At 44.9% G+C, this 27,533-nt stretch overlaps 1 protein-coding gene and 1 long non-coding RNA gene across 2 annotated transcripts; both read left to right on the forward strand.

Annotated features, from left to right (window-relative positions):
• The first annotated feature begins 743 nt into the window (after nucleotides 1–743).
• On the forward strand, nucleotides 744–22,728 carry LOC138969316 (myosin heavy chain, striated muscle-like). The gene is made up of 12 exons (XM_070342082.1): nucleotides 744–1,531; nucleotides 7,099–7,191; nucleotides 7,806–7,869; nucleotides 8,361–8,459; nucleotides 8,902–9,005; nucleotides 9,531–9,663; nucleotides 10,374–10,492; nucleotides 11,874–12,023; nucleotides 13,305–15,535; nucleotides 15,980–16,058; nucleotides 19,618–19,863; nucleotides 20,599–22,728. Exons 1-12 carry the CDS (start codon nucleotides 881–883, stop codon nucleotides 22,423–22,425), a joined length of 5,796 nt encoding a protein of 1,931 aa, XP_070198183.1. The 5' UTR covers nucleotides 744–880; the 3' UTR covers nucleotides 22,426–22,728.
• A 609-nt stretch (nucleotides 22,729–23,337) lies between these two features.
• On the forward strand, nucleotides 23,338–26,523 carry LOC138969317 (uncharacterized). Its single transcript, XR_011456420.1, has 3 exons — nucleotides 23,338–24,394; nucleotides 24,766–24,946; nucleotides 26,045–26,523. It is a non-coding gene; the product is annotated as an uncharacterized lncRNA (long non-coding RNA).
• The last annotated feature ends 1,010 nt before the right edge of the window (nucleotides 26,524–27,533 follow it).

Here is a 27,533-nt window from a genome sequence, read left to right on the forward strand (position 1 = left end):
CACCACACACACACACACACACACACACACACACATACACACATACGCACACATACACACACTCACGCACACACACGCATACACACGCATACAAACACCCACTCTCTCTCTCTATTACATCCCACACACACACACACACACTCTCTCTCTCTCTCTCTCTCTCTCTCTCTCTCTCTCTCTCTCTCTCTCTCTCACGCACACACTCAGACACACACACACTTACACACACACACACTCACACACACACACACACTCACACTCGCGCGCACACGCACGCACACACACACACACACACACACACATATATATATACAAACACACACACACACACACACACATACACACAAATACACACGTACACACTCACGCACGCACGCACGCACACACACTAGCTCTCTCTGTCTCTGTCTCTGTCTCTGTCTCTGTCTCTGTCTCTGTCTCTCTGTCTCTCTGTCTCTCTCTCTCTCTCTCTCTCTCTCTCTCTCTCTCTCTCTCTTCTCATTAGGCAACCTCGCCGCTCTGTGCATGCACATCAAACATCGGCACGAGAACAAGGTATTCCGGCACAGGCAACACGTTCTGGGCTGGCTGGCTCGCTCTCTTCCATATACAGCTAGGCCTGATGGTAGAGTTTCACGCGCTGTCTCTTCGTCTCTCTCCCTCGCCCGGACCAATGGCTGACCGTTTTGCATCATCCCAGGTCAGGCAATGAGAGGTTGGGGTATATACAGCTCGGCTTTTCTCCATCACCTCAGAACAGCTTGAGATCGTTGTTCTGTCGCCGGTCTCCTGTCTTCCAGACTGCGGGATATTCTCACTACTTTTGCTATTTCGTTTCTGAAGACTAGACCTCGGTCTACACGCTTCATACTCATTCACTATGGCAGGCTACGACCCCAACGATGAGGATTTCAAGTACCTCGCCGTCGACCGCAAGAAGTTGCTGAAGGAACAGACCCAGGCCTTCGACGGAAAGAAGAGCTGCTGGGTTCCCGATACAGAAAAGGGTGGCTTTGATGCAGCTGAGATCCAGAGCACAAAGGGTGACGAGATCACTGTCAAGCTCGTCGCGAATAGCGCGACAAAGACCTTCCAGAAGGATGACATCCAGCAGATGAACCCTCCCAAGTACGAGAAGATCGAGGATATGGCCAACATGACCTACCTCAACGAGGCCTCTGTGCTCCACAACTTGAGGTCCCGTTACCAGGCTGGCATGATCTACACGTACTCCGGCCTGTTCTGCCTGGCCATTAACCCCTACAGGAGGCTGCCCATCTACACCCAGAGCATCGTGGACAAGTACAGAGGCAAGAGGAAGACTGAGATGCCTCCTCACTTGTTCTCCATCGCTGACAACGCTTACCAGTTCATGGTGCAAGATCGCGAGAACCAGTCTGTGTTGGTCACTGGAGAGTCCGGAGCCGGGAAGACAGAGAACACGAAAAAGGTTATCCAGTACTTTGCCCTTGTAGCTGCTGCTACCGGCAAGAAGGAGGATGAGCCCGCGCCGGAAACAACGAGCAAGAAGGTAGACGCGCGTGTCACCCGCAATCCTTCCCTTTCCCTCCCTTTGCATCCTGGTATGACAGAGTTCCTTCCCTTCTTCCCTTACTTTGGTCAAGAGTTGACCGTCTATATTTTCGTTGTTAATGATACAATCAAGACATAAAAAAGATTCTTACCTTACTTTGGTCAAGAGTTGACCGTCTATATTTTCGTTGTTAATGATACAATCAAGACATAAAAAAGAAAAAAAGAAAAAACAACGAAAGACAACATCCTTTTGCAAACGCCACAAGAACTGTAAACAAGAAAGAACTTTGTCTTTGGTGTGTCTTGTAGTCATGTTGTGTGCTAGTAGAAACACCCAGGTTGCAGCAAACCTTATTTTACAAAAAACAAATTACCCAAATACACCTTCAGCTATCTGTCCCCAATCTTCACGCCCTGACATTCCCCATTTTCGTCCACTGACAGGCGTGTAATGAGTTCAAATCAAATTTAATCAAATTAACTTTATTATCTCACATGGAGAAAATGCAGTGGTAGTGCATGTAACATAAAGACAAACGAAAGACAACAACTTAAAAAATATATTTAGATATAAGTACTAATTGATAATATTAGTTGAGTTGTCCAAGAACGTTAACACTGAAACCATCGGATTGGTCTCCAAGCCTTTCCCCTAGTACCTGAGATGCAACACTAGTTTCCCCCCACAGTTGACAGAAATGTTCCCTTCCCAATATGCGTTCCTTACATGTTCACCGCCTGTGGTGCTAGCATACGTGTGATACATTTATTTGTATTTTGTAGACGGTTGGTGTTTTACTTGTTCGTAGCGGAACTAGATGTTCCGAACCTCGGCGCTGAAGCGTGGTTTCAACTTGCACAATGATGTGATTGAATATGAACGTGTTCAAATTCTGAATAAAGAGAGAACAGTTTTTGGACTTTGTCGCTATACATTTGGCATGATGAATGAGACTGAAAATGCATGCAGAGTGATCCAGAAACAAACACCATATCCACAATTAACAAAAACATGTTTTCTTGCAAAACTTGCTTGTTCATTTCAATGCGTGTTATTCTTTCATGTGCCAGGAGATTGGTTCCGTATAACTCTCGCTTACTCAATTACACATGGCGTACGCATTTAGAGCCCTTACTTCCCTTTGGTTATTTGATCTCCAAAGAGCGCTCTGCGTCATTTGTTTAAGATTCTCACAGATACTTTCGAGGCGACCCTGTAACAATGTGTGTGTTTGTTCTGTTAAGGCGATGTGAGGCACTAAAATCACCAAAATTACTTTGAGAATACATGGAATAACTTAGTTTTCTGGGTAGTTATTGAAGTGACTTATGAAAATAAAAGAAAAATATGTGAATACTACAGGATATAGACTGCCGTTGCTATGGAAATTTGCTTAAACAGCGCCATATTGGATTTCTAGGAAACGGTTTTACAGCTACATCATACATCAGAAATGCTTAATATTTGGCACAAAGATACACATAACTTGTATCTACAATAATATAGAACGATTTTTTTTTAGAAAAGACCATAGTTGAATTTACAATATTTTTTTTAAATAAGGTATAATGAATATGCGTTTAGAAATTCATTAATCCTTGCTACAAAAATTAATATAAATTCAACTGTAGTCTTCAGTAAACATATCGTTCTCTATGATTGTAGATAAAAGTCATGTGTATCTTTGTGCCAAATATCATGCATTTCTGATGTATGATGTCGCTGTAAAACCGTTTCCTAGAAATCCAATATGGCGGCTGTTTCCATAGCAACGGCGATCTGTGTCCCTTAATACTTACACATTTTTCATTCATTGTTATAAGTCACTTCAATAACTACCAAGAAAACTAGGTTGTTCCATGTATTATCCATGTTTAATTTTAGTGCCACACATCGCCTTAAAACCAGTCTTGATCTGAGGACTATGTCCGGTCAGGAATACAAGCTGGTTCTTGTGTATGTCAGGCACGTAAGCGTTAGTTAGAGTGCCATGGAGAATGATGATCATATGACCTTGCGCCAATCATCCTTGTTTGAGGATGAAAGTTGCTTATTCATTTCAATGCTTGTTATTCTCTCAGGTGCCAGGAGATTGGTTCCGTAGAGGTTACATGCCGAGTCTCAGTGAATATTAAAAATAATAGTCGAAGTTAAGTGGATCAGTCATGACAAATGCGAGCTTCAGCGAGCTTTTTCATGACCGCGAACTGAGACCATTATTTTTTATTATCATTGAGACGAGGTGTGTAACCTATTTATTCCTCCTTTCTTATGATTTTCAAAGAAAAACGGTGTTTTTATGCTACAGTGTGATCGAGTATTAATCACTCTGCCAGACTACCTGCGCAAGCAAGTGATTAATGCGCGGTTGGAGAGTTCCGTGAAAATCCTTCAATTCTGCTAACACTTTACAGCAGTTTATTTGGTTTGATATAAAAATCAAGTACATACATATGTTGTTCCTCTGCTGAGGCGATAAAGGCAGATACTTTTGTGTTCTTTTCATGTGTTGGTAACGCGAAGGAAATTTTCTTACGTCGTAGCAAAGTAGCAGACGAACTTTTGCACTCGTGTTTCAACGTCAAATAGTACTGTATGAAATTCGGTTTTCTGAGGCAAGACAGTGTATGGAACCTCTTCATTTTCTTGTCATTCAAGGATGTGTGCATTTGCTTGCGTGTGTTCTGTTTACGAAACGAAATATAATTCGTAATTGATCGACATATTGCTGTCTTTTTGTCTAAGTGCCCCAGTTTGAAGAAATCCGACAGGGGAACTACTCTAGTCTCTAAACACTGTGTAAGAGTTACTTGCCTTGAGAACTGCTTGTGCAGATTGATTTATACAAGGAAGATTTCGATTCAAATAACAACCAAACTCATGGTTTTTATATTGGATTTCGTGTGTTGAAACCTGTAGTTGTTGGTTTAAATGAGGTTTGTTTGTGTAGTTTGCTCCAAAGATGTACATTTCGTACATTAGAGCGTAGGGCCTACGGAACTTTTCAGTCGCAAAAATAGTTTCCACAGTGTATATCTCCTCAACCCGTGAGCTATCGATGATTCGTGCTGTTGCTGGCTAGCTATTTTTTTGGATGCTGTGTAGCTAACGAAATATAACGAGCCCTTGCAGCTTTCAGATGTAAAGAAGCAGAGGAGGGATTAAGTATATCTCTTGTTTACTCCATTTCACATATTGTATGCATTTGGGGCATTTACTTCCTTTTGGTTAATTGATGTTTTCTTGGAGGTTTGATTTTGTTATTTCTAATTATGAGTTGATCAGTATACTAAGTATGAGTACAATATTCATAGTTATCGGATCTATGAATAATATTGATATTGAGAAAATGATTAATTGGTTTAAACAGTATTTATTCATCTTAAAGGCATACTAACGCACTCCCGTGTTTACAAAGTGTAGTTTGCCCACAATCGATGTCAAACGCACCATAAGACCATATAATGACGATATGTCACCATGCGCGGACCATAATACATGCATTACAGCTTGTTCTAGCCTCTGAAAAAGTGAGGATGTCAACAAAGCCGCGGTGTTAGCTCCCTTGCATCAACGTTACATGTGTTGCCAAATCTATAAATAGGACCATCTAGATCAAAATAAAAATTCAAATATCTCAACATTTAAGGGCTCCTAGACCACAATATTTTGCAGGGAACTTAATTTAGTCTGTCTCCAGCTCTGGGTAAAGCAATTAGCGTGTATATTCATCAGCTTTCTATGCCTTTAAACGAAATAAGGCAGAGTTGTTAAGATATCAAATAACCAAAGGGAAGTAATCGCTCTTTATGCATGTTGCGACCCATCTCGTCATCGGCGCTTTTCCAGAAATGACCTGCGCTTTGTTGGAATTCCATGAATGGCCGCCATTGTAGGAATTCCAACTTTGCGCTACGCGATTCTAGAAATGTACCGAGCGCATAGTATGAGAATTCTGCTCTTTCTTAGAATGCGATGTAAAATGATACAAGTCATGTTGGCATATGATGATGTGCTCATAAAACGTAATGTGTAAGTATGTGTGCTATATTGATCATGATGTGATTGATTGTTGCAAAATGTTGATTCAAATTAAAGATGATTTCAGCCTGTCGTAAAAAACGAACACTCTACTCTAAAAAAAAAAATGTTTTCAAAATAGACCGAGACCGTGCAACAGCAACTGTAGCTAGCTGCATGCGCTGACTGTCAGAGAATTGTTACACAGTGTACCCCCCCCCCCCCCCTCCCCCCACACCCCCAATTCAAGACTTCTCCTGTATAAGACCTTGCTTTTACATATACCTTATTCATGACCTGTGAAAAGGGTATACTTGTATGTGCCAGTCGAAGGGTTGCCATTTCTAAAACGAGGCAGCTCGTCAGTTCCGGAAATGCGGCGCTTTGTTGGAAATCAAATGAGGTTTCGGGAAATCCCGATTATTCCAACTCTGCCCCGGATTCTTACTTTGCGCCCTACATGCATACGACATGTGTAATGGAGTAAGCGAGAGTTGTACAGAACCTTTTTCCTGGCACCTGAGAGAATAACAATCATTGAAATAAACAATCGACTTTCATCCTCATGAAATGATTTTTGAGGATTAAAGTCGCTTGTTCATTTCAATGCTTGTTATTCTCTCAGGTGCCAGGAGAAAGGTTCCGTACAACTCTCGCTTACTCCATTACACATGTCGTATGCATAAAGAGCGATTACTTCCTTTTGGTTATTTAGTATTTATTCAGATACACAAATACAGTACGGCAAAGCCATGGAATGTATAATCTGATTAAGGGCTGTGATATTGATTTAATCTTAATATATGATTGTCACGATTGCAGTTTTCGTGATTTGTAAGTAAACGCAACAGATTATAAATGTGTAATTGTGTTTGCAATATTTGCTTAGAGCGGGACATAGTGCGTTATTTTATAAAATGATATCTTCTGATGACTATTTTATAATGCAGTTGCCGTGTTTTAAATATGATAATGTTATGTGTATTTAATGTGTTATGCTTTTATATTGCCTTGAACAATGTTTGATTATTTGCTTTTACACTTTCTCTTCTACTCTGTCTATTCACGTCTTTCTGTGCGACAACGTCCCCAAAACATACATCATCCATACTTGCAGAGGAATTTGCCGTCACACACGGCCATACACCAAACAAACCCTTCGCCTTTAACACAACAACTTGTGGTCACTGTACCCCTGACCCCTTAAGTCCAGCTCATACCATCATTTCACCTGTGTATGGCTTTCAGCTTGGCACATAGCACCTAAACATACAAGGACCTCCCTCACAAAAACCGGAGAAAAAAAAAGAAACATTGGCATTGAGACATTTGTCAATGCAGAACAAATCACTCCATACTCAACCATGTGGAACCCGCCCACCCCCCCCCCCCCCCCCCCTCCCTATTCATATCAACATGTATTCCACGCCCAACTTCTTTCAAAGGCAAAGAACCTGCTGTTGCCCCACACTGGCCCCGATGACTAATGCATAATGTTTCTTGTTCTCTCTGTCGTGTGTCCTCCACGTCGGAACCCACAGGGCACTCTGGAGGATCAGATCGTTCAGTGTAACCCCGTATTGGAAGCTTACGGCAACGCTAAGACCACGCGTAACAACAACTCCTCCCGATTCGTAAGTATAAAACGCCATCGTGAAACCAACTCCAGAAGAAGAAAAAAATCCTCCGTGATTTCCTCTTTGATGAGGGAAGGGGGCTGGGGGAGGGGGCTGGGGGAGAGGTGTTGGTGGGATGGGAAGGGTGTCGAAAACTGAAAACTTATATTGAATTGAATATTGGAGAGCTAACAGTGGGTAATTTGAAAAAAACATTGATGGAAACAGGGCAGAATGTCAAAATTGTTTCTGAAGTGATAAAAAAAAGTCATAATGACTGTGGTCTAAGTCGTTAACCCGAAGTTAAGCTGTGTGTGCGTGTGTGTGTGTGTGCGTGTGCGTATGTGCGTGCGCACGTGTGTGTGTGTATGTCCCTGTGTATCTGTGTCTATATGTTGGAGCTCGCCCGCGTGTGTCTTGAAAGAAGGCGTGCTTAAACAGTAAAACACTTGAAGAGTGCAAACACTTTTTGTAAAGGTACATAATAAGATCGAGTTCATATTTGTTTCAAATTAATCTGGCAACCGTAAGAAATGGGACTCCAGTATTTGTAAGCCGTTTCCTGTGAGAGAAAAAAAAGTCATTGATGTAATAGCGTTCAAAGCTGACAACACATGTTCTGACTTTCACAGGGAAAGTTCATCCGTATTCACTTCGGACCCCAGGGCAAAATTGCCGGTGCTGACATTGAGACATGTAAGTTCGGCTTTAAACTCATCTCTCCTACAGCGTCAATTGTACACGGCCACACAAACGTTCAGGATTTTTTGTCAGTGGTACATAATCATCTTCCATTCCGGCGACCCAAATACGTTCGGGATTTTTTTTTAAGTGGGATACTGTTGTTCATGCCTTTGCTAATTCATGCCCTCTTTTGAACTGGGTGTTGTTTATACCTTTGCTAATTCATGCCCTCTTTTGAACTGGGTTTAAACTGTTGTTTATACCTTTGCTAATTCATGCCCTCTCTTGAACTCGGTTGATACTGTTGTTTATGCCTTTGCTAATTCATGCACTCTCTTGAACTGGGTTGATACTGTTGTTTATGCCTTTGTTAATTCATGCACTCTCTTGAACTGGGTTGATGCTGTTGTTTATGCCTTTGTTAATGCATGCCCTCTCTTGAACTGGGTTGATGCTGTTGTTTATGCCTTTGTTAATTCATGCACTCTCGTGTGGATCCTCAGACCTGCTGGAGAAGTCTCGTGTCACGTTCTGTCAGGCTTCCGAGAGGAACTACCACATCTTTTACCAGATCACCTCCAACGCCATTCCTGCATACAACGGTGAGTCTTCAAGGATGAAGAATATTAATTAAGTGTCCTACAGGCAAATATATACGCCTCTTGAGGACAAGCCTATGGGATATGATAGTTGTGAGGAAAACAAAAAACAACTGTAGCCCAAGTCTTCAAGACACAACAGTGTACAATTGAAATCCAAGGCCAGAATCAGTCGAAACTTTCTGCGGAGAATGGTTGAAGAGGGATACTTGTTTTTGTTAATCACTGTATGCTCCAGCATCATGCCTAAAAGCCGGGAACGGTTTAAAGTCTTAATCTACAAGGGTCAAAAGTGTCGATTTCACCATTGCGAAAGGAACCCGAATTTCCATGAGGGTATAACCTCACAGGACTTTAGTTATGAAATCGTATCCTTATTCTTATCATAATTATGTTGTATGTTATGTGTTATATATATATATATATGGTGTTTTTTGTCCCCCAGAGAAATTGCTGGTCCAGCCCGACCCCGGCCTCTACACCTTCGCCAACCAGGGACACTTGACTGTTGACGGTATCGATGACGTAGAAGAGATGAAGGTGACCGATGTAAGTTGACCACGGGGACGACAACGACGACCAAAATGATGACGATCTGAGCGCTTACTTCACTGTGTTTATCAGATCTGTATATAGCGATCTGCCTCATGTGTTTAAGATTCTCTTGATGACGATAATGACAATGGCCTGTCTATCTGTCTGTCTGTTTGTGTGTCTGTCGTTCTGTCTGTCCATCCGTCTGTCTGTCTCTCTCTGTTTTTCTGTGTATCTGTCTTTCTGGCCGTCCATCCGTCTGTATGTCTGTTCAATTGTCTGTCGGGTGGTCTTGTTAAATGCAGCTTAGATCGATTGCATCTCTGTCTGTCTGTCCGTCTGTCTGTCTGTCTGTCTGTCTGTCTGTCTGTCTGTCTGTCTGTCTGTCTGTCTGTCTGTCTGTCTGTCTGTCTGTCTGTCTGTCTGTCTGTCTGTCTGTCTGTCTGTCTGTCTGTCTGTGTTTCTGTGTATCTCTCTACATCAACTTCTTTTCATTTCACACATCTTTTAGGTAATCTGTTTTCCCTTATTTCATCCCAGAGCGCCTTCGATGTGCTGGGTTTCACCGAAGACGAGAAGCTGAGTATGTTCAAGTGCACCGCCTGCATCATGCATTTCGGAGAGATGAAGTTCAAGCAGAGGGGCGAGCAGGCCGAGTCTGAGGGCACAGCTGGTGAGATATAACACAAATGGATAATATATGTTACATTAGTAAGGTGATATGATACATTATATCAACCTATCAATATTTTAGTAGGGTGATATAATTAGTTAACACCCTGTTGCACATCTCGTTGTAGAGGGAGATGTAATAACATAACACACTGAGAAGGTATGGTTGCTGTTCAGATATAACTCAGTTAGATATGTAATAGTTGGGTGATATAATCAATTAACACCCTTTTACACATCTCGCTGTGGAGGGAGAAGAAATAGCATAACACACTAAGCAAGTTTAACTGCTGGTGAGATATAACACAACGATAAAATGACGAGTAAGGTGATAACATAAATAAACACAATATTTATAAACAAAGGGCGATATGACAGTTTAACACCCTGTGTTGGATATTGGCCGGTATGCAGGAGTCAAAGTTGGGGACGTTAGTCCGGGATAAACTGTACCTTCAATAGATTTCATCCCGGATTGAAGTCTCTGAACTCGACTCCGGCATTCCAGCCATCATCGTAGCGGGAAATATAGTAATATATCACACTGAGAAATATTAACGCTAGAGACCTGCTCGACAGCCTACATGTCACATGTCTGAGTGTGTCGTGAGTAGCAAGCCTGTGTGTCTGTCGTCTGTGATTGGCCCGCGTGTCTCACGTGTGTCACGTGTTGTGCTGTATGTCATGTGTCACGCGTTGTGCTGTTGACAGAGGCTGAAAAGGTGGCCTTCCTTCTGGGTATCAACGCCGGTGACCTGCTCAAGGGGCTCCTCAAGCCCAAGATCAAGGTCGGATCTGAGTACGTCATCCAGGGACGTACCATGGCTCAGGTTGGTACACGTTCTACATTACTACCGGTATTATCCACAAAATTAACATCTCAAAAGAAATACTTCAGGGGCCAACATCGGCTGGTATGCACGAGGCGCAACAGATGTAACTCTGTTTTTACATTTAGTCAAGTTTTGACTAAATGTTTTAACATAGAGGGGGAATCGAAACGAGGGTCGTGGTGTATGTGTGTGCGTGTGTGCGTGCGTGTGTGCGTGCGTGTAGAGCGATTCAGACCAAACTACTGGACCGATCTTTATGACATTTTACATGAGAGTTCATGGGATTGATATCCCCGAACGTTTTCTTCTTTTTTTCGATAAATACCTTTGATGACGTCATATCCGGCTTTTTGTAAAAGTGGAGGTGGCACTGTCACACCCTTATTTTTCAATCAAATTGATTGAAATTTTGGCCAAGCAATCTTCGACGAAGGCCGGACTTCGGTATTGCATTTCAGCTTGGTGGCTTAAAAATTAATTAATGACTTTGGTCATTAAAAATCTGAAAATTGTAAAAAAAATTAAATTATAAAACGATCCAAATTTACGTTCATCTTATTCTTCATCATTTTTTGATTCCAAAAACATATAGATATGTTATATTTGGATTAAAAACAAGCTCTGAAAATTAAAAATATAAAAATTATGATCAAAATTAGATTTCCGAAATCGCTTTAAAAACTATTTCATCTTATTTCTTGTCGGTTCCTGATTCCAAAAACATATAAATATGATATGTTTGGATTAAAAACACGCTCAGAAAGTTAAAACGAAGAGAGCGTGCTATGAAGCACAGCGCCGCTGCCGCGCCAAACAGGCTCGTCACTTTCACTGCCTTTTGCACTAGCGGCGGACTACGTTCAGTTTCATTTTGTGAGTTCCACAGCTTGACTAAATGTAGTAATTTCGCCTTACGCGACTTGTTTGTGTTTAGACTACATTTGGTGTCGCTTGCAACGCTAAATTTAACTCTGTGGCCGACTAGTATAACAAAGTTTTTTTACCCTGGAGACGGATGTTGGACTGTAAAAGAGATTCTTCCAGCGGAGTTCATTTTACTGACACTTTGAAGAGGACGTCTGAAAAAAATCAGGTCTTTGCTTGAAACGTAGCAGTCGTCATCTAGTCATCTCTTCATACAAAACACAATAGTGTTAGTTGAAATGCTGATAAAAAGTAGACAGTTATTCTGTTTTTACCTCTATATGAATTCAAAACCACTATTAGACAGCCTCCTTGTCAGTAAAAGACAAAAACAACACACTTTTCTGTGCTTTCCGAGTGTGCAAAACCAATTGTCAGACGACTTCCTCGTGAACATGGACGACTGTTATGCGTTGTTGGTGTGAAATGCAACATTTGTTGTCTCGGTGTGCAGGTGGTGAACTCCGTGTCTGCCCTGGCCAAGTCCCTGTACAACCGCATGTTTGAGTGGCTGGTGAAGCGTGTCAACAAGACACTCGACACCAAGAAAAAGCGTCAGTTCTACATCGGTGTACTCGATATCGCCGGTTTCGAGATTTTCGACGTGAGTATTTTCTCGGCAAAAAGATTAGAATAAAAAACTGGGTCCCTTTGGGTAGTGCATGATGCTGAAATGTATGGGTTCCAACTTGCAATGCGCAAAGTAAGTGACATTTTCTTTCCCCCTTTATTTATTCCAATGTTCTTTTATTAAATATGAAGTCTTATATCGCGCGCGTATCTCCAGACTCGGACTCAAGGCGCAGGGATCTATTTATGCCGTGTGAGATGGAATTTTTTACACAATACATCACGCATTCACATCGACCAGCAGATCGCAACCATTTCGGCGCATATCCTACTTTTCACGGCCTATTATTCCAAGTCACACGGGTATTTTGGTGGACATTTTTTTTTATCTATGCCTATATAATTTTGCCAGGAAAGACCCTTATGTCAATCGTGGGATCTTTAACGTGCACACCCCAATGTAGTGTACACGAAGGGACCTCGGTTTTTCGTCTCATCCGAAAGACTAGCACTTGAACCCACCACCTAGGTTAGGAAAGGGGGGAGAAAATTGCTAACGCCCTGACCCAGGGTCGAACTCGCAACCTCTCGCTTCCGAGCGCAAGTGCGTTACCACTCGGCCACCCAGTCCTCACGATATCACTTTTGCCAAAATGCTGCGAGATTATAAAATATCAAAACCACAAAACATCAAATACCAAAGTGTCTCTTTAGTTGTCTGTTCAAACGTCAATCACAAGAATGGTAAGCTACCGGCACGGTTGGCCTAGTCCAGCAGATCTAGTGGCTGCTCCGCCTGGCGTCTGGCATTATGGGGTTAGTGCTAGGACTGGTTGGTCCGGTGTCAGAATAATGTGACTGGGTGAGACATGAAGCCTGTGTTGCGACTTCTGTCTTGTGTGTGGCGCACGTTATATGTCAAAGCAGCACCGCCCTGATATGGCCCTTCGTGGTCGGCTGGGCGTTAAGCTAACAAACAAAATACCGGAACGCTTTGATTTTACCCCACAAAAGACGTTCACGAGTACATCAACCCATTGGTCTTTATGGTGGACAGACAAACAATGAAATGAAGTTTTATCTCAAGGTTTAGTGTTTGGCAAGATGGTCAAAAGAATCAAAAGTTTTCAAAAGTTTAATTTTGTTTACGGTGGATTGTGGACGAAACATGTTTGGGATGTTTACCCTGTGTGTGTGGAAAAAATCCCAGTGTTCAGTGTTTGGCAAGATGGTCAAAACAATCAAAAGTTTAATTTTGTTTACGGTGGATTATGGATGAAGATGTTTAAGATGTTTACCCTGCGTGTGCTTACAGTTCAACAGCTTCGAACAGCTGTGTATCAACTACACCAACGAGCGTCTCCAGCAGTTCTTCAACCACCACATGTTCGTCCTGGAGCAGGAAGAGTACAAGAAGGAAAACATCGAATGGACGTTCATCGACTTCGGTATGGACTTGGCGGCTTGCATCGAGCTCATCGAGAAGCCCATGGGCATCCTGTCGATCTTGGAGGAAGAGTGCATGTTCCCCAAGTCGTCGGACAAGACTCTGCTGGACAAGCTGAACGGCAACCACTTGGGCAAGTCCGCTTGTTTCAGCAAGCCAGGCAAGCCCAAGAAGCAAGGCCAGATCGCGGCCCACTTCGAGCTTCACCACTACGCCGGCAACGTGCCCTACAACATCACCGGCTGGCTGGAAAAGAACAAGGATCCTCTCAACGAGACCGTTGTGGAGCTGTTGACCCACTCCAAGGAGCACCTCGTGCAGGCCCTCTTTGCTCCTCCCGAGGCCAGTGACGGCGCTCCAGTCAAAAAGAAGAAGTCTACCTCTTTCCAGACTATCTCTTCAACACACAAGGAATCGCTGAACAAGCTGATGAAGAACCTGTACAGCACTCACCCCCACTTCGTGCGCTGCCTCATCCCTAACGAGTTGAAGGAGCCTGGCCTGATCGACGCCTCCCTGGTGTTGCACCAGCTGCAATGTAACGGTGTGCTGGAGGGCATCCGTATCTGCCGCAAGGGATTCCCCAACAGAATCATCTACTCTGAGTGCAAGCAGCGCTACTCCATCCTGGCCCCCAACGCCATCCCCACGGGCTTCGTGGACGGCAAGCAGGTGACGGACAAGATCTTGACCGCTCTGCAGCTGGACCCAAACGAGTACCGTCTGGGAACCACCAAGGTGTTCTTCAAGGCCGGCGTGCTGGGTATGCTTGAGGAGATGCGCGACGAGCGTCTGTCCAAGATCATCGCCATGTTCCAGGCCTTTATCCGCGGCTACCTCGTGCGCAAGCAGTACAAGAAGCTGCAAGACCAGAGAATTGGCCTGTCCGTGATCCAGAGGAACATCCGCAAGTGGCTGGCTCTGCGTAACTGGCTCTGGTGGAAGATGTACTGCAAGGTCAAGCCCCTCCTCAACATTGCCCGCGCCGAGGACGACATGAAGAAGAAGGAGGAGGATCTGGAGAAGGCCAAGGTCGAGCTGGAGAAGAAGGAGAAGCTGTGTAAGGAGCTCGAAGAGCAGAACGTCACCCTGCTGCAGGCCAAGAACGACCTCTACCTGCAACTCCAGGCTGATCAGGACAACCTTGCTGACGCCGAGGAGAAGATCGAGAAGCTAGTGTCGCAGAAGGTCGACTACGAGCAGCAGCTGAAGGAGCTGGAGGATCGACTCCTAGATCAGGAGGACGAGTCGGGCGAGATGGCTGAGAAGACCAAGAAGCTGGGCGAGGAGGTCAAGGATCTCAAGGCTGATTTGGAGGACCTCGAGAACTCCCTCGCCAAGGCCGAGCAGGAGAAGCAGACCCGCGACAAACAGATACTGACACTGCAGGACGAGATGGCCAAGCAGGACGAACAGATCGCCAAGCTCAACAAGGACAAGAAGGCCATGGAGGAGGCCCAGAAGAAGACCATGGAGAACCTCCAGGCCGAAGAGGACAAGGTCAACCACCTCAGCAAGCTCAAGACCAAGCTCGAGCAGACACTGGATGAGCTGGAAGACAACCTCGAGCGCGAGAAGAAGCAGCGTGGTGACGTGGATAAGGTCAAGAGGAAGCTTGAACAGGACCTCAAGGGCACCCAGGAGATCGTGGAGGAGCTCGAGCGCGTCAAGCGCGAGCTGGAAGAGAACGTCAGGAGGAAAGACATGGAGATCAGCGGTCTCAGCTCCAGGTTGGAGGACGAACAGAACCTCGTGGCTCAGCTCCAGAGGAAGATCAAGGAGCTCCAGGCCCGTATCGATGAACTGGAAGAGGAACTGGAAGCCGAGCGTGCTGCCCGTGCAAAGGTTGAGAAACAGAAGAAGGAAGTGTCCAACGAGCTGGACGAGCTGTCTGTGCGTCTGGACGAGGCCGGTGGCGCCACTTCGGCCCAGATTGAGCTGAACAAGAAACGTGAGCAGGAATTGCTGAAGCTTCGACGTGATCTCGAAGAGCGTACCCTTCAGCACGAAGCCCAGGTTTCAACTCTGCGCAAGAAGGCCCAGGATGCCGCCAACGAAATGTCCGACCAGATCGATCAGCTGCAGAAGGTCAAGAGCAGGTCAGTACAAATCCATGGCTGGATTCACTTGTGTTTTAACTTAACTAGGAAACATATATTTGAAGACTCTAGTCAGCAAAGTTACTTACTAGCTCTTAAATCACGAGGAAGAATGAAGTCGAAGACGTAGTTTCTTGAATAAACAAGATAATGTTTTCGTGGACAAGACATTGAAGGCAAAGCATGATTTTTATTAGACGAAGTTACGAAAATGCATCAGCTGACAGCCATCTTCGGCCACAGAAAGCTTGCCAACATTCATGTAAAATGTTCTGTCAAATCTGAATTGTGTTAACCAACTTGTTACTATGATGCAAATAGACCAGGAGTTTAGCTGCTAAAGGGTTTCTACGACGTGTTCCGAATTAGGCATGGCTGCTAAGGTGTTGCTATGGTGTGTGTCGAGTTGGACATGGTTTCTAAGGTGTTGCTATGGTGTGGCAGGGTCGAGAAGGAGAAGTCCCAGCTCAAGGCTGAGTGCGACGACCTCCAGGCCCAGATCCAGCACGTCGGCAAGAACAAGGTGAACATGCATGGCCTCGACCTTGCATGACCTTGTCCTTGAAAACAGGAGTTGCATGAGAAAATTGATGTGTGATTGAGTGCCCCTTTTTTCCAGGTACTCTTGGCTGGCCAGTGTAGAATTGAACTGTTTTCCCTTTACACGCTGTCACAAACGCAAAGAAACAGACACAGACGGAGAGAGAGATATGTACGCACAGACATGAACACACAGACATGCACACATACACACACACACACACACACACACACACACACACACACACACACACACACACACACACACACACACACACACACACACACACACAGTCACCCTCTCCCCTTTTACTAACTTTGCAGCTTCTGCGCCGCTAATCTGGAGAGGCCGACACACAGTTCAAATTCCGTTTAACCATGCATGTTGCCGTGTGTTGCGTGACCATCCTGTTGCATGCCCTCAGGTCAGAGAAAGACCGCAACGACCTGTAACTGGAGATCGAGGACACCATACGACAGCGGGTATAGCTCCTTGAGCCACTTCCACTCCTGTGTTGCCGTGCTTTTCTCAGACTCTGTCTTCTGCGACGATGTGTCTCAGTATCATCTGAGCTCCGTTGCACGGAGTGCCTACTAACCGCGTGTGTGCTGTGAGCAGGTGATGAAAGGCAGACACTAATTGTGATTTTAGATGAGAACAATGTATTTATGTGTGTGTGTGTGTGTGTGTGTGTGTCTGTCTGTCTGTCTGTCTGTGCGTGTGCGTGCGTGTGTGTGTGTGTGTGTGTGTGTGTGTGTGTGTATGTGTGTGTGTGTGTGTGTGTGTGTGTGTGTGTGTGTGTGTGTGTGTGTGTGTTTGAGAGAGAGAGAGAGATTTATCTTATTCGCTGAACCCATTTAGTTGATTCAGCGTGTCAAATGTTTCAGTGCAAAAACTATATTAAAATAATGTGTAAAGAGTTTGTTAAACATTTGTTTTTGTAAACCTGAAAACTCACGCAAAGTGACTACCCTATGACAGATGTCCTGAACAAAATGTCTGGAAAATAGAGTCTCAAAAGGAAAGAAGTCTTAAAATGGTGGGGACTTAAAAGGAGGTGTTCAACTGTTAATTCCCAAGCTTGTTAACCTCACCTCCTCCTCCTAAACCGGTGTAACACGAGAAAATTACTCCCACGAGATTTTTACTCCGGAGTAAACATTTCGTACGAAAAAGTTACTCCCTTTACGAAAAAAGCACTCCCCCATTGCACGAGAAATTACTCCCCAAGACAGGTGAGTTCCGAGTAAACATGTCGTACAAAAATGTTACTCCCCTGACGAATAAATAACGAATAAATTACTTCACCCCAACACGAGCAATTTAACTTCCCATGCCAGGTGTACGACATTTTTACTCCCTTGTCCCCTGTTAGTCTTGGTGGTGGAAGGGGTGGAAGGAGGATAGCGCGACATTCGTGTGCGCGAGATCACTTATTGGCATTATCCCTTCGCCCGCATCCCATTTTTGAGTACGAGATTTTTACTGGAAGTAAAAACAAGTCGCGTAAGGCGAAAATACAACATTTAGTCAAGTAGCTGTCGAACTCACAGAATGAAACTGAACGCAATGCAACGCAGCAAGACCGTATACTCGTAGCATCGTCAGTCCACCGCTCACGGCATAGGCAGTGAAATTGACAAGAAGAGCGGTTTAGTAGTTGCGCTGAGAAGGATAGCACGCTTTTCTGTACCTCTCTTCGTTTTAACTTTCTGAGCGTGTTTTTAATCCAAACATATCATATCTATATGTTTTTGGAATCAGGAACCGACAAGAAATAAGATGAAAGTGTTTTTAAATTGATTTGGACAATTTAATTTTTATAATAATTTTTATATATTTAATTTTTAGAGCTTGTTTTTAATCCAAATATAACATATTTATATGTTTTTGGAATCAGCAAATGATGGAGAATAAGATAATTGTAAATTTGGATCGTTTTATAAAAATTTTTTTTTACAATTTTCAGATTTTTAATGACCAAAGTCATTAATTAATTTTTAAGCCACCACGCTGAAATGCAATACCGAAGTCCGGGCTTCGTCGAACATTACTTGACCAAAATGTCAACCAATTTGGTTTAAAAATGAGGGCGTGACAGTGCCGCCTCAACTTTCACGAAAAGCCGAATATGACGTCATCAAAGATATTTATCAAAAAAATGAAAAAAACGTATGGGGATATCATACCCAGGAACTCTCATGTCAAATTTCATAAAGATCGGTCCAGTAGTTTAGTCTGAATCGCTCTACACACACACACAGACACACAGACACACAGACACACATACACCACGACCCTCGTCTCGATTCCCCCCTCTACGTTAAAACATTTAGTCAAAACTTGACTAAATGTAAAAATGGGGAGTAAAAATTTTGTGGAGGGAGTAATTTTTTCGTGCCTTGGGGAGTTCTTTTCTCGTACGAAAAGTGTACTCGGAGTAAGAATTTCGTACGAAATATTTACTCCCGAGTATATTTTTCGTGGAGTAAAAATTTCGTGTTACACCGGCACGGTTGGCCTAGTGGTAAGGCGTCCGCCCCGTGATCGGGAGGTCGTGGGTTCAAACCCCGGCCGGGTCATACCTAAGACTTTAAAATTGGCAATCTTGTGGCTGCTCCACCTGGCGTCTGGCATTATGGGGTTAGTGCTAGGACGGGTTGGTCCGGTGTCAGAATAATGTGACTGGGTGAGACATGAAGTCTGTGCTGCGACTCCTGTCTTGTGTGTGGCGCACGTTATATGTCAAAGCAGCACCGCCCTGATATGGCCCTTCGTGGTCGGCTGGGCGTTAAGCAAACAAACCTCCTCCTCCTGCCAACAGGGAATGTCGGAGAAGAGGACGTAAGATTAAAGGTACTGAACTTGTCAAATCCAGGTGCACGGAGCCCCTGGGGCTTTTAGTCACACCTCAGGCAGCTATCCGTTAGAAGAACTACTAAGTTTCATTGACTTGCACCCAAAGAGTCAAGAACTGCGATTTTTTTACGAATTAATTTCGTACTCGGAGCCGGCTGGTCTTGACCTATTTTTGGATCTAAATTTAGATCAGGTAGATCACCACATCATGCACAAAAAGACACGTCACTAGCAAGCTTTGTCAGACATCATGAGTTTGTGTAAAACAAAATGGAGGCCGGAATCACTCAGTTGAATCGAACTCCGACCAAACACCACGTAATAACTAGGTTAATTTATGCACTCGCGTGAACAAGAAACTGTCGAGCTTCACAGATGTCGTCGTTGGGTAGTTGTGGGTTTGTTTTACTACCATAGGAGGATTTTTGAACTGTAAATGCACTCAGCTGCAACAAAAACGCAAAACGAAGGCTGTGAGCTGCACTGTGCCTTTAAACAATTTGTGCTTTACCACAGTGCAACCCAGAATCTCCATGTAACTTCAAACACGTGTTAACCCCACCTCCCCCTGCCAACAGGGAATGTCGGAGAAGAGGACGTAAGATTAAACAATTTATGCTTTACCAAAGTGCAACCCAGAATCTCCATGTAACTTAACTCAACCTCCTTCTCGTGCTAACAGGGTATGTCCGAGAAGATGACCAAACAGGTCGAGGCCCAGATGTCGGAGCTGAACGCCAAGGTGGACGAGGGCAACCGCGCCATCAACGACCTGCAGTCCCAGAAGGCCCGCCTGCAGCAGGAGAACGCCGACCTGACCCGTCAGCTGGAGGACGCTGAGCACCGCGTGGGCTCCCTGACCAAGGACAAGTCCCAGCTCGCGTCACAGCTTGAGGAGGCTAAGCGCAGCTTGGAGGACGAGATCCGCGTAAGTACTGGCTTACTTACTTTCTTATTTTCTTACTTCCTTACTTACTTACTTACTTTCTTCTTGTTATTGAGTTACCCTTCAATGGATGAGGGCGCAATGAAAAAAAAAATCATATTTGCATTGCTTATTCTGTCACCTTAAAAAGTATAGTTCAATTCAATTTAAAGACTTACTTACTTACTTACTTACTTACTTACTTATTTAAACAATTACTTGACGCATTTAAACATCTGTCCATTTGGGGCACGTAATGTAAGCGTTCACTTGATTTCGTGTCCCTATTTTTCTGTTTTTGTTGTATTCGTTCAAATTGGATAAAATCTTCGTGTACACTACATTGGGGTGTGCACGTTAAAGATCCCACGATTGACAAAAGGGTCTTTCCTGGCAAAATTGTATAGGCATAGATAAAAATGTCCACCAAAATACCCGTGTGACTTGGAATAATAGGCCGTGAAAAGTAGGATATGCGCCAAAATGGCTGCGATCTGCTGGCCGATGTGAATGCGTGATGTATTGTGTAAAAAAAAATTCCATCTCACACGGCATAAATAAATGCCTGCGCCTTGAATATGTGCGCGATATAAATTGCATAAAAAATAAAAATAAATAAAATCCCTGCGCTTAGAACTGTACCCACGGAATACGCGAGATATAAACCTCATATTGATTGATTGATTGAAAATCTTGTTTAAACCAATCTGTCATGTTTTTGTCACTCTCACAAAACAGGCTCGTCAGAAGCTGTCCGGCGAGGTGCGCAACCTCATGTCGGATTTGGACGCCCTGCGCGAGCAGCTGGACGAGGAACAGGACGCTAAGTCCGACCTCCAACGCCAGCTGTCCAAGGCCAACGCCGAGGCCCAGCAGTGGCGCTCTAGGTTTGAGGGTGAGGGCGCTGCCCGCGCCGAGGAGCTGGAGGAGTCCAAGAGGAAGCTGCAGAACAAGCTGTCCGTGGCCGAGCAGACCGCCGAGACCGCCTTGGCCAAGGTTGCCGGTCTGGAGAAGGCCAAGGCCCGTCTCCAGGGCGAGCTAGAGGACCTCCAGATCGACGTTGAGCGCGCCAACGCCAACGCCAACAACCTTGAGAAGAAACAGCGCGCTTTCGACAAGACGGTGGGCGAATGGCAGGCCAAGGTCCAGGACCTTCAAGCCGAGCTGGAGAACGCCCAGAAGGAGGCTCGTGGCTACAGCGCCGAGCTCTTCCGGGTCAAGGCTCAGATGGAGGAGGCTCACGATACCGCTGAGGCCCTGCGTCGCGAAAACAAGAACCTGGCTGATGAGATCCACGACATCACCGACCAGCTCAGCGACGGAGGCTGCAGCATGCATGAGTCGGAGAAGTCCCGCAAGCGTATGGAACTGGAGAAGGAAGAACTTCAGGCTGCCCTGGAGGAGGCCGAGTCTGCCCTTGAACAGGAGGAAGCTAAGGTGATGCGTGCGCAACTGGAGATCTCTCAGGTCCGCTCTGACATCGACCGCCGCATCCAAGAGAAAGAGGAGGAGTTCGAGAACACACGCCGCAACCACCAGCGTGCACTCGATTCCATGCAGGCCTCCTTGGAGGCTGAAGCCAAGGGCAAGGCCGAGGCCATGCGCGTGAAGAAGAAGCTGGAGTCTGACATCAACGAGCTTGAGATCGCTCTTGACCAGGCCAACCGCAGCAAGGCTGATATGGAGAAGAACTACAAAAAGATGCAGCAGTCTCTTCGCGAGGCAGAGCAGAAGGCCGAGGAGGAGCAGCGTGCCCGTGATGAGGCCCGTGAGTCCTACAACATGGCTGAGCGTCGCTGCACCGTCCTCGGCGGTGAGGTGGAGGGACTCAGTAACGCCCTGGAGAACGCCGAGCGTGCCCGCAAGGCCGCTGAGAACGAGCTGACGGACGCCAACGATCGCGTGAACGAGATGGCAGCCCAGGTGACGTCCATGTCTGGCCAGAAGCGCAAGCTGGAAGGCGACATCCAGGCAATGCAGACCGACCTGGACGAGATGAACAACGAGCTCCGCAACTCCGAGGACCGCTCCAAGAAGGCCTTGTCCGACGCTGCCCGCCTGGCCGATGAGCTGCGCCAGGAACAGGAACACTCCATGCAGGTGGAGAAACTGCGCAAGGCCCTGGAACACCAGATCAAGGACATGCAGGTCAGACTGGACGAGGCCGAGGCTCAGGCCCTCAAAGGAGGCAAGAAGATGATCCAGAAACTCGAACAGCGAGTGCGCGAGGTTGAGATTGAGCTTGACAGCGAGCAGCGCCGCCACGCCGAGACCCAGAAGAACATGCGCAAGGCCGACAGACGTGTCAAGGAGCTGGCCTTCCAGAGCGACGAGGACCGCAAGAACCAGGAACGTCTCCAGGACCTTGTTGACAAGTTGCAGGCCAAGATCAAGACCTACAAGAGACAAGTCGAAGAAGCTGAGGAGATCGCCGCCGTGAACCTCGCCAAGTTCCGCAAGGTGCAGACCGACCTTGAAGATGCTGAGGAGCGTGCCGACACCTCCGAAGGAACCCTGCAGAAACTCCGCGCCAAGAACCGATCCTCCGTCTCTATGCAGCGCTAAAGTAAAGAGCTTCGAGACAACTTCAAGCTTTCGTCACCCGCCTATTACAACCTGCGCGGCTCGATGACAGGACTGAACACTCTTCCTTCCTTTCTACTACGCCGTCCAATGAGGGGGACTTTGACGACTACTCATTAACCCACTTCCCTCACTGACCAACCAATAGCAATGCATGTTACAACCGCCATTAGCACCTTCACCAAGGGGACAGTACTCCAATGACAGAACCTTGTACACAATCAAAACCGCAGATATAAACAATACCAATCGGCCGTAATAATTACAATAAATCCTTACCCGTTATACGTGTGTTTGTGTTTGCATGTGTCTTTGCATGTCCGTGTGTGTGTTTGCGCGTGTCTTTGCATCTCCGTGTGTGTGTGCGTGTGTGTGTGTGAATATATATAAATATATTTATATGTGTGTGTGTGTGTGGCAAAATAGAAACTGGAGAGTTACACACACACACACACACACTTACACACACTAAAACACACACAGACACACGCACACACACACACACACACACTTACACACACTGAAACACACACACACACACACACACACACTGAAACACACACACACACACACACACACACACACATTCACGGTAACAGTATCAGTAACGGTATCTTGCACACATGCATACGCACATGGTCATATACACACACACACACACACGCACAAACGCACACACACACACACGCACGCATACACTCGCACATACACACACAGACACACGCACACAAACACACATACACACACACACACGCGCGCACACACACACACACGCGCGCACACACACACACACGAATACACACACACACACACACACTAATTCTTTCTCCCTGCTGCCTGGATCGTCTGTCTAGAACTTCTATCGATGGTTCCAATTAGCCTCAGACTCCAGGGGCCGGTTTCATATACCGCTCTTATCCTAACTTAGGAGCTCTTAAGGGGTCAAGATGGGGTTAAGAGCAAAGTTAAGATAGGTGCGTTTCACGGACCGCTCTTTGGCCAAAGAGCGCTCCTATGTCGCTCTTAACATAGGGCAGCCCCCCCCCAGCCCTAAGTTAGGTAAGAGCAGACAGAAGCGCCCCCAACTTGCAAGGGAGATAATTTTAATCCTAAAAATGGCGGCCGTAAATGAGACTGTGAGTCGACTCGACTCGTGCATCATTTTGCGATATAACATGCGCCATCAACACATTTTCGTCACCGCACGGATCCGCGGAATGCCCAAGACGATAAGGAGAGTGCCGCACGCTTTCATTTGTCAAAGCATGGACTCCTCTTTGAAATATGTTGACAAGAGTGTGGACGGTATGCAGTTTAGCACTTACAAGCACCCGCGAAGACTATGATTGCACCGTTTTCTGCGTGATTGATGTCTGTCAGTCCATGCACGGCGACATATTCTACATCAGCAAGGAAACGAGTCTTCGCTGCATCCACCGAATGTATATTCTGCCTTGCACGACGAGTGTGAACCCGACAGGAAGCGGCTAACCACACGTACTCGTGAGCAATTCCAGATAGCTTGTACTTGTAGTGCACTTTTTCGGCGTGTTTGTGGTGCTGTTTACACACATTTTCGAACAACAGTCTATCAGTCAGTCAACGAAACAAAACAGCACGAGTATAATATCAACAAGGAAGGATGCCACGCCGTGACGGCTTCTATAGGCATTGAAGTAGTTGGTGACGAACATCTTTGGACCGTGTGTCGTGTTGTTCTATGGCCAGGGTGTGAAAAGGGTACCATGATTTTAAATGAGAGTTGGGTGTGTCCTGCAATCCAAGCACCTCTGGGCTTGTTCATATACGGTGACATTGGCTACATCTTGACACCCTGAATACTCAGTCACACCCTATATCTACAGCAGTGCTCCAAGCAGGTTAACTCAACACGTGAACTAGACACGTCAGCAAGACACGTCAGCATTGTTTCCTGTCATGATGAAAAAAGGTAATGTTTGGAATAGATCTAAAGCATAATTGATCAAATGTTCCTTTCAAGGCATGCTACTTTTCAGATTGTGTTTGGGAATGTTGTTGCAGAAAATGTCAAGGTTATAAAACAGCGTGCATGAGAGAGAAAACATTAGAGCAGAAAAGGCATGTTTGAAACTTAAATGGGTTGTTATTGTTAATCAGCACCATATTATATACTGACTGTGCTCGTTGTAAGTTTGACTTGGTAGCTGTGCTGACAGTGTTGTCTTAGTATCATCTGCACTGCAGATCTGTGCAGCGTATTCACCTGGTAATTGTAAATGCATACAAGCAAACACTGAAACATTCAGCAAACGCTCATAATTTTCTTTCTTGTATCACCAGAGAATAAACTTCATCACCGTCTGCATCGTCTGGCACCACCATGCTCTCCTCCAGTGTCATCTTCTACCCGTGGACACTAACATACAGTTACCAAAGCAAGGGCAGAGACAATGAGGAATGCCAATGAAAGCATAAGTCTTAGTGAACGTGGTGTGCAAGAAAAGACTGGACATCATTTCAGGTAAATATGTTATGCTTGTAATATGATACTCATTCAGTCATTGACAATTCTGTAGAACATTTGGAAAACAAAAGAAGAGGCGTTCTGGGATCACATAGTACTAACTTGTGTAATAGTAGTAGTATGCATACACATTGAAAGAGATGTGTCAAAACGTATTGTTCTCACACACAGTGACACACACAAAAACTGGACAGTGAGTAAGAAGAATGCTGTTTCAGTGTTTGACTTCTTTTTTAATCTTTTATCTGAAACTTTGACTTTAAATTTTACTACTCCTTGATATCAACAAAACTGATTCTTAAGTGACAATAACTAGTAATTTACTAGTACTAAAAACATGTATTTACGCTGTTATTGTTAACGTGGGGGGGGGGGGGGGGCATAGATTGTGAGGAGAATAGAACATGCTCTAGGGGATTTCAAGAAATTGTGCTAATTTGCAATTCAGTTGGTTTGTTCCATTTCCTGAATTGTTAGCCTTGTCTGATTCATTTTAAAGGACTGAGTCATTGCTGATATACAGAGCTTTCTTTTAATTGTTTAACCCCTCTAAATTAACGCAAGACCTCATGTTTTTTACTGCTGAAGCGATTGACACCTGCATCAGCAGTAATGGCAGAACACAAAGTACAAAAGTTAACCAAAGAAGACACCCTGTTCTGGACAGATAATTGATGTTCTTCTTCACGTATGTAAACGTTGCCAAAGCGCTTTGAGCTGTGAAGAAGCGCTATATAAATGTTCTATTTTCATTTGAACTTGAGTCGATTTTTAAGTGGTACTTTGTGTTTTTTCGGGTCAATTTTTGGGGCATCCTTTTTTGAGCAGCGGAAGAGTGTGCCACATTTCCAAGTGAAGTGCCTTTAATGGCGTAGAAAGTTTGAACAAAATGATTCGGGAGTGATTTTTTTTTAAAGTACACAATTTGTACAGATAAAATGGTTTGCTAAGTGTAGTATGAATAAGAGCAAGTTTTAGAATTACTCACTGTCTTCTCTTTTTCTTGTAAGATTATGTGGTGAAACTGCTCTGTTGCTAACATTTAATACAAGAAACCTTCTGCTCTTATGACTATGTTGCTGTTCCTTGTTCAAGGACCTCTACCCACACACTGATGCTGACACTCATTGAGGGGCCAACTACCAACACTGATTGTGATACTCGCTGAGGGGTCGACTACCAACACTGAGGCTGACGCTCGCTGAGGGGCCAACTACCAACACTGATGGTGATACTCGCTGAGGGGTCGACTACCAACACTGATGGTGATACTCGCTGAGGGGTCAACTACCAACACTGAGGCTGACACTCGCTGAGGGGCCAACTACCAACACTGATGCTGACACAACACTGATGCTGACACTCGCTGAGGGGTCGACTACCAACACTAAGGCTGACACTCGCCGAGGGGCCAACTACCAACGCTGATGCTGACACTCGCAGAGGGGCCAACTACCAACACTGACCCTGATACTCTCTGAGGGGCCAACTACCAACACTGATACTGACGCTTGCTCAGGGGCCAACTACCAACACTGATGTTGACGCTTGCTCAGGGGCCAACTACCAACACTGATGTTGACGCTTGCTCAGGGGCCAACTACCAACACTGATGTTGACGCTTGCTCAGGGGCCAACTACCAACACTGATGTTGACGCTTGCTCAGGGGTCAACTACCAACACTGATGCTGACGCTTGCTCACGGGTCAACTACCAACACTGATACTGACGCTTGCTCAGGGGCCAACTACCAACACTGATGTTGACGCTTGCTCAGGGGTCAACTACCAACACTGATACTGACGCTTGCTCAGGGGCCAACTACCAACACTGATGCTGACGCTTGCTCAGGGGCCAACTACCAACACTGTATGTAGTGGCCACTGTGTAACCTCCCTTGCACAAAACAACAAATTTTATATTTAAAATGGTTAAAGGAATTTTTTAAGCATTTACATTAATTATGCCAGGAACAGTCTGCAGACACAGAAGTATACAGTGGTTTTGTCAATATTAGTTAGCAGTTAAAACATGTCCAACGTTCATATTCTATTTCTATACTACCTGTCAACAACAACAAACTAAGCAAACGCGTTTGAGGGCAGATCATTTTAATGAGGCCATTTATTGTAAAACCAATTATAAGACTGAAAAGGCCATTCATTGTCCTATGTTATATAGAAAACAGATTTAGTTTACGCGAGGTACTGTTTATAAAGTAGAACCTACAAGACTAGCATCCCCAACAATCAAATTCGCAAAATCAAGTTTAACGTGTTAAAATCGACATATACTGTTCAAAAAAAGAAACGCATAGTTGCTACTTGCCAAATTTGTTTTATTTTTCAAAAAAATTAACAGAAAATCCAATATTTAGATTATTTGTTTGAAATTTGGTATGGACACAGTTGAATGCACACACAGTTCATTTGCATCTTCAAATCAATCAGTCAATCAATACGATTGGGTGCCGAGGCTGTCAAGTCAGTAGGGGGTGTGACTGCCTTGAGCAGCAACAACTGCCCGGCACCTTCTGGGCATGGACTGGATCAGATGCCGGATATCTTGCTGTGGGATGGTGTC

The sequence above is a fragment of the Littorina saxatilis genome, linkage group LG6 (assembly GCF_037325665.1).
Source record: "Littorina saxatilis isolate snail1 linkage group LG6, US_GU_Lsax_2.0, whole genome shotgun sequence".
NCBI lineage: Eukaryota > Metazoa > Mollusca > Gastropoda > Littorinimorpha > Littorinidae > Littorina > Littorina saxatilis.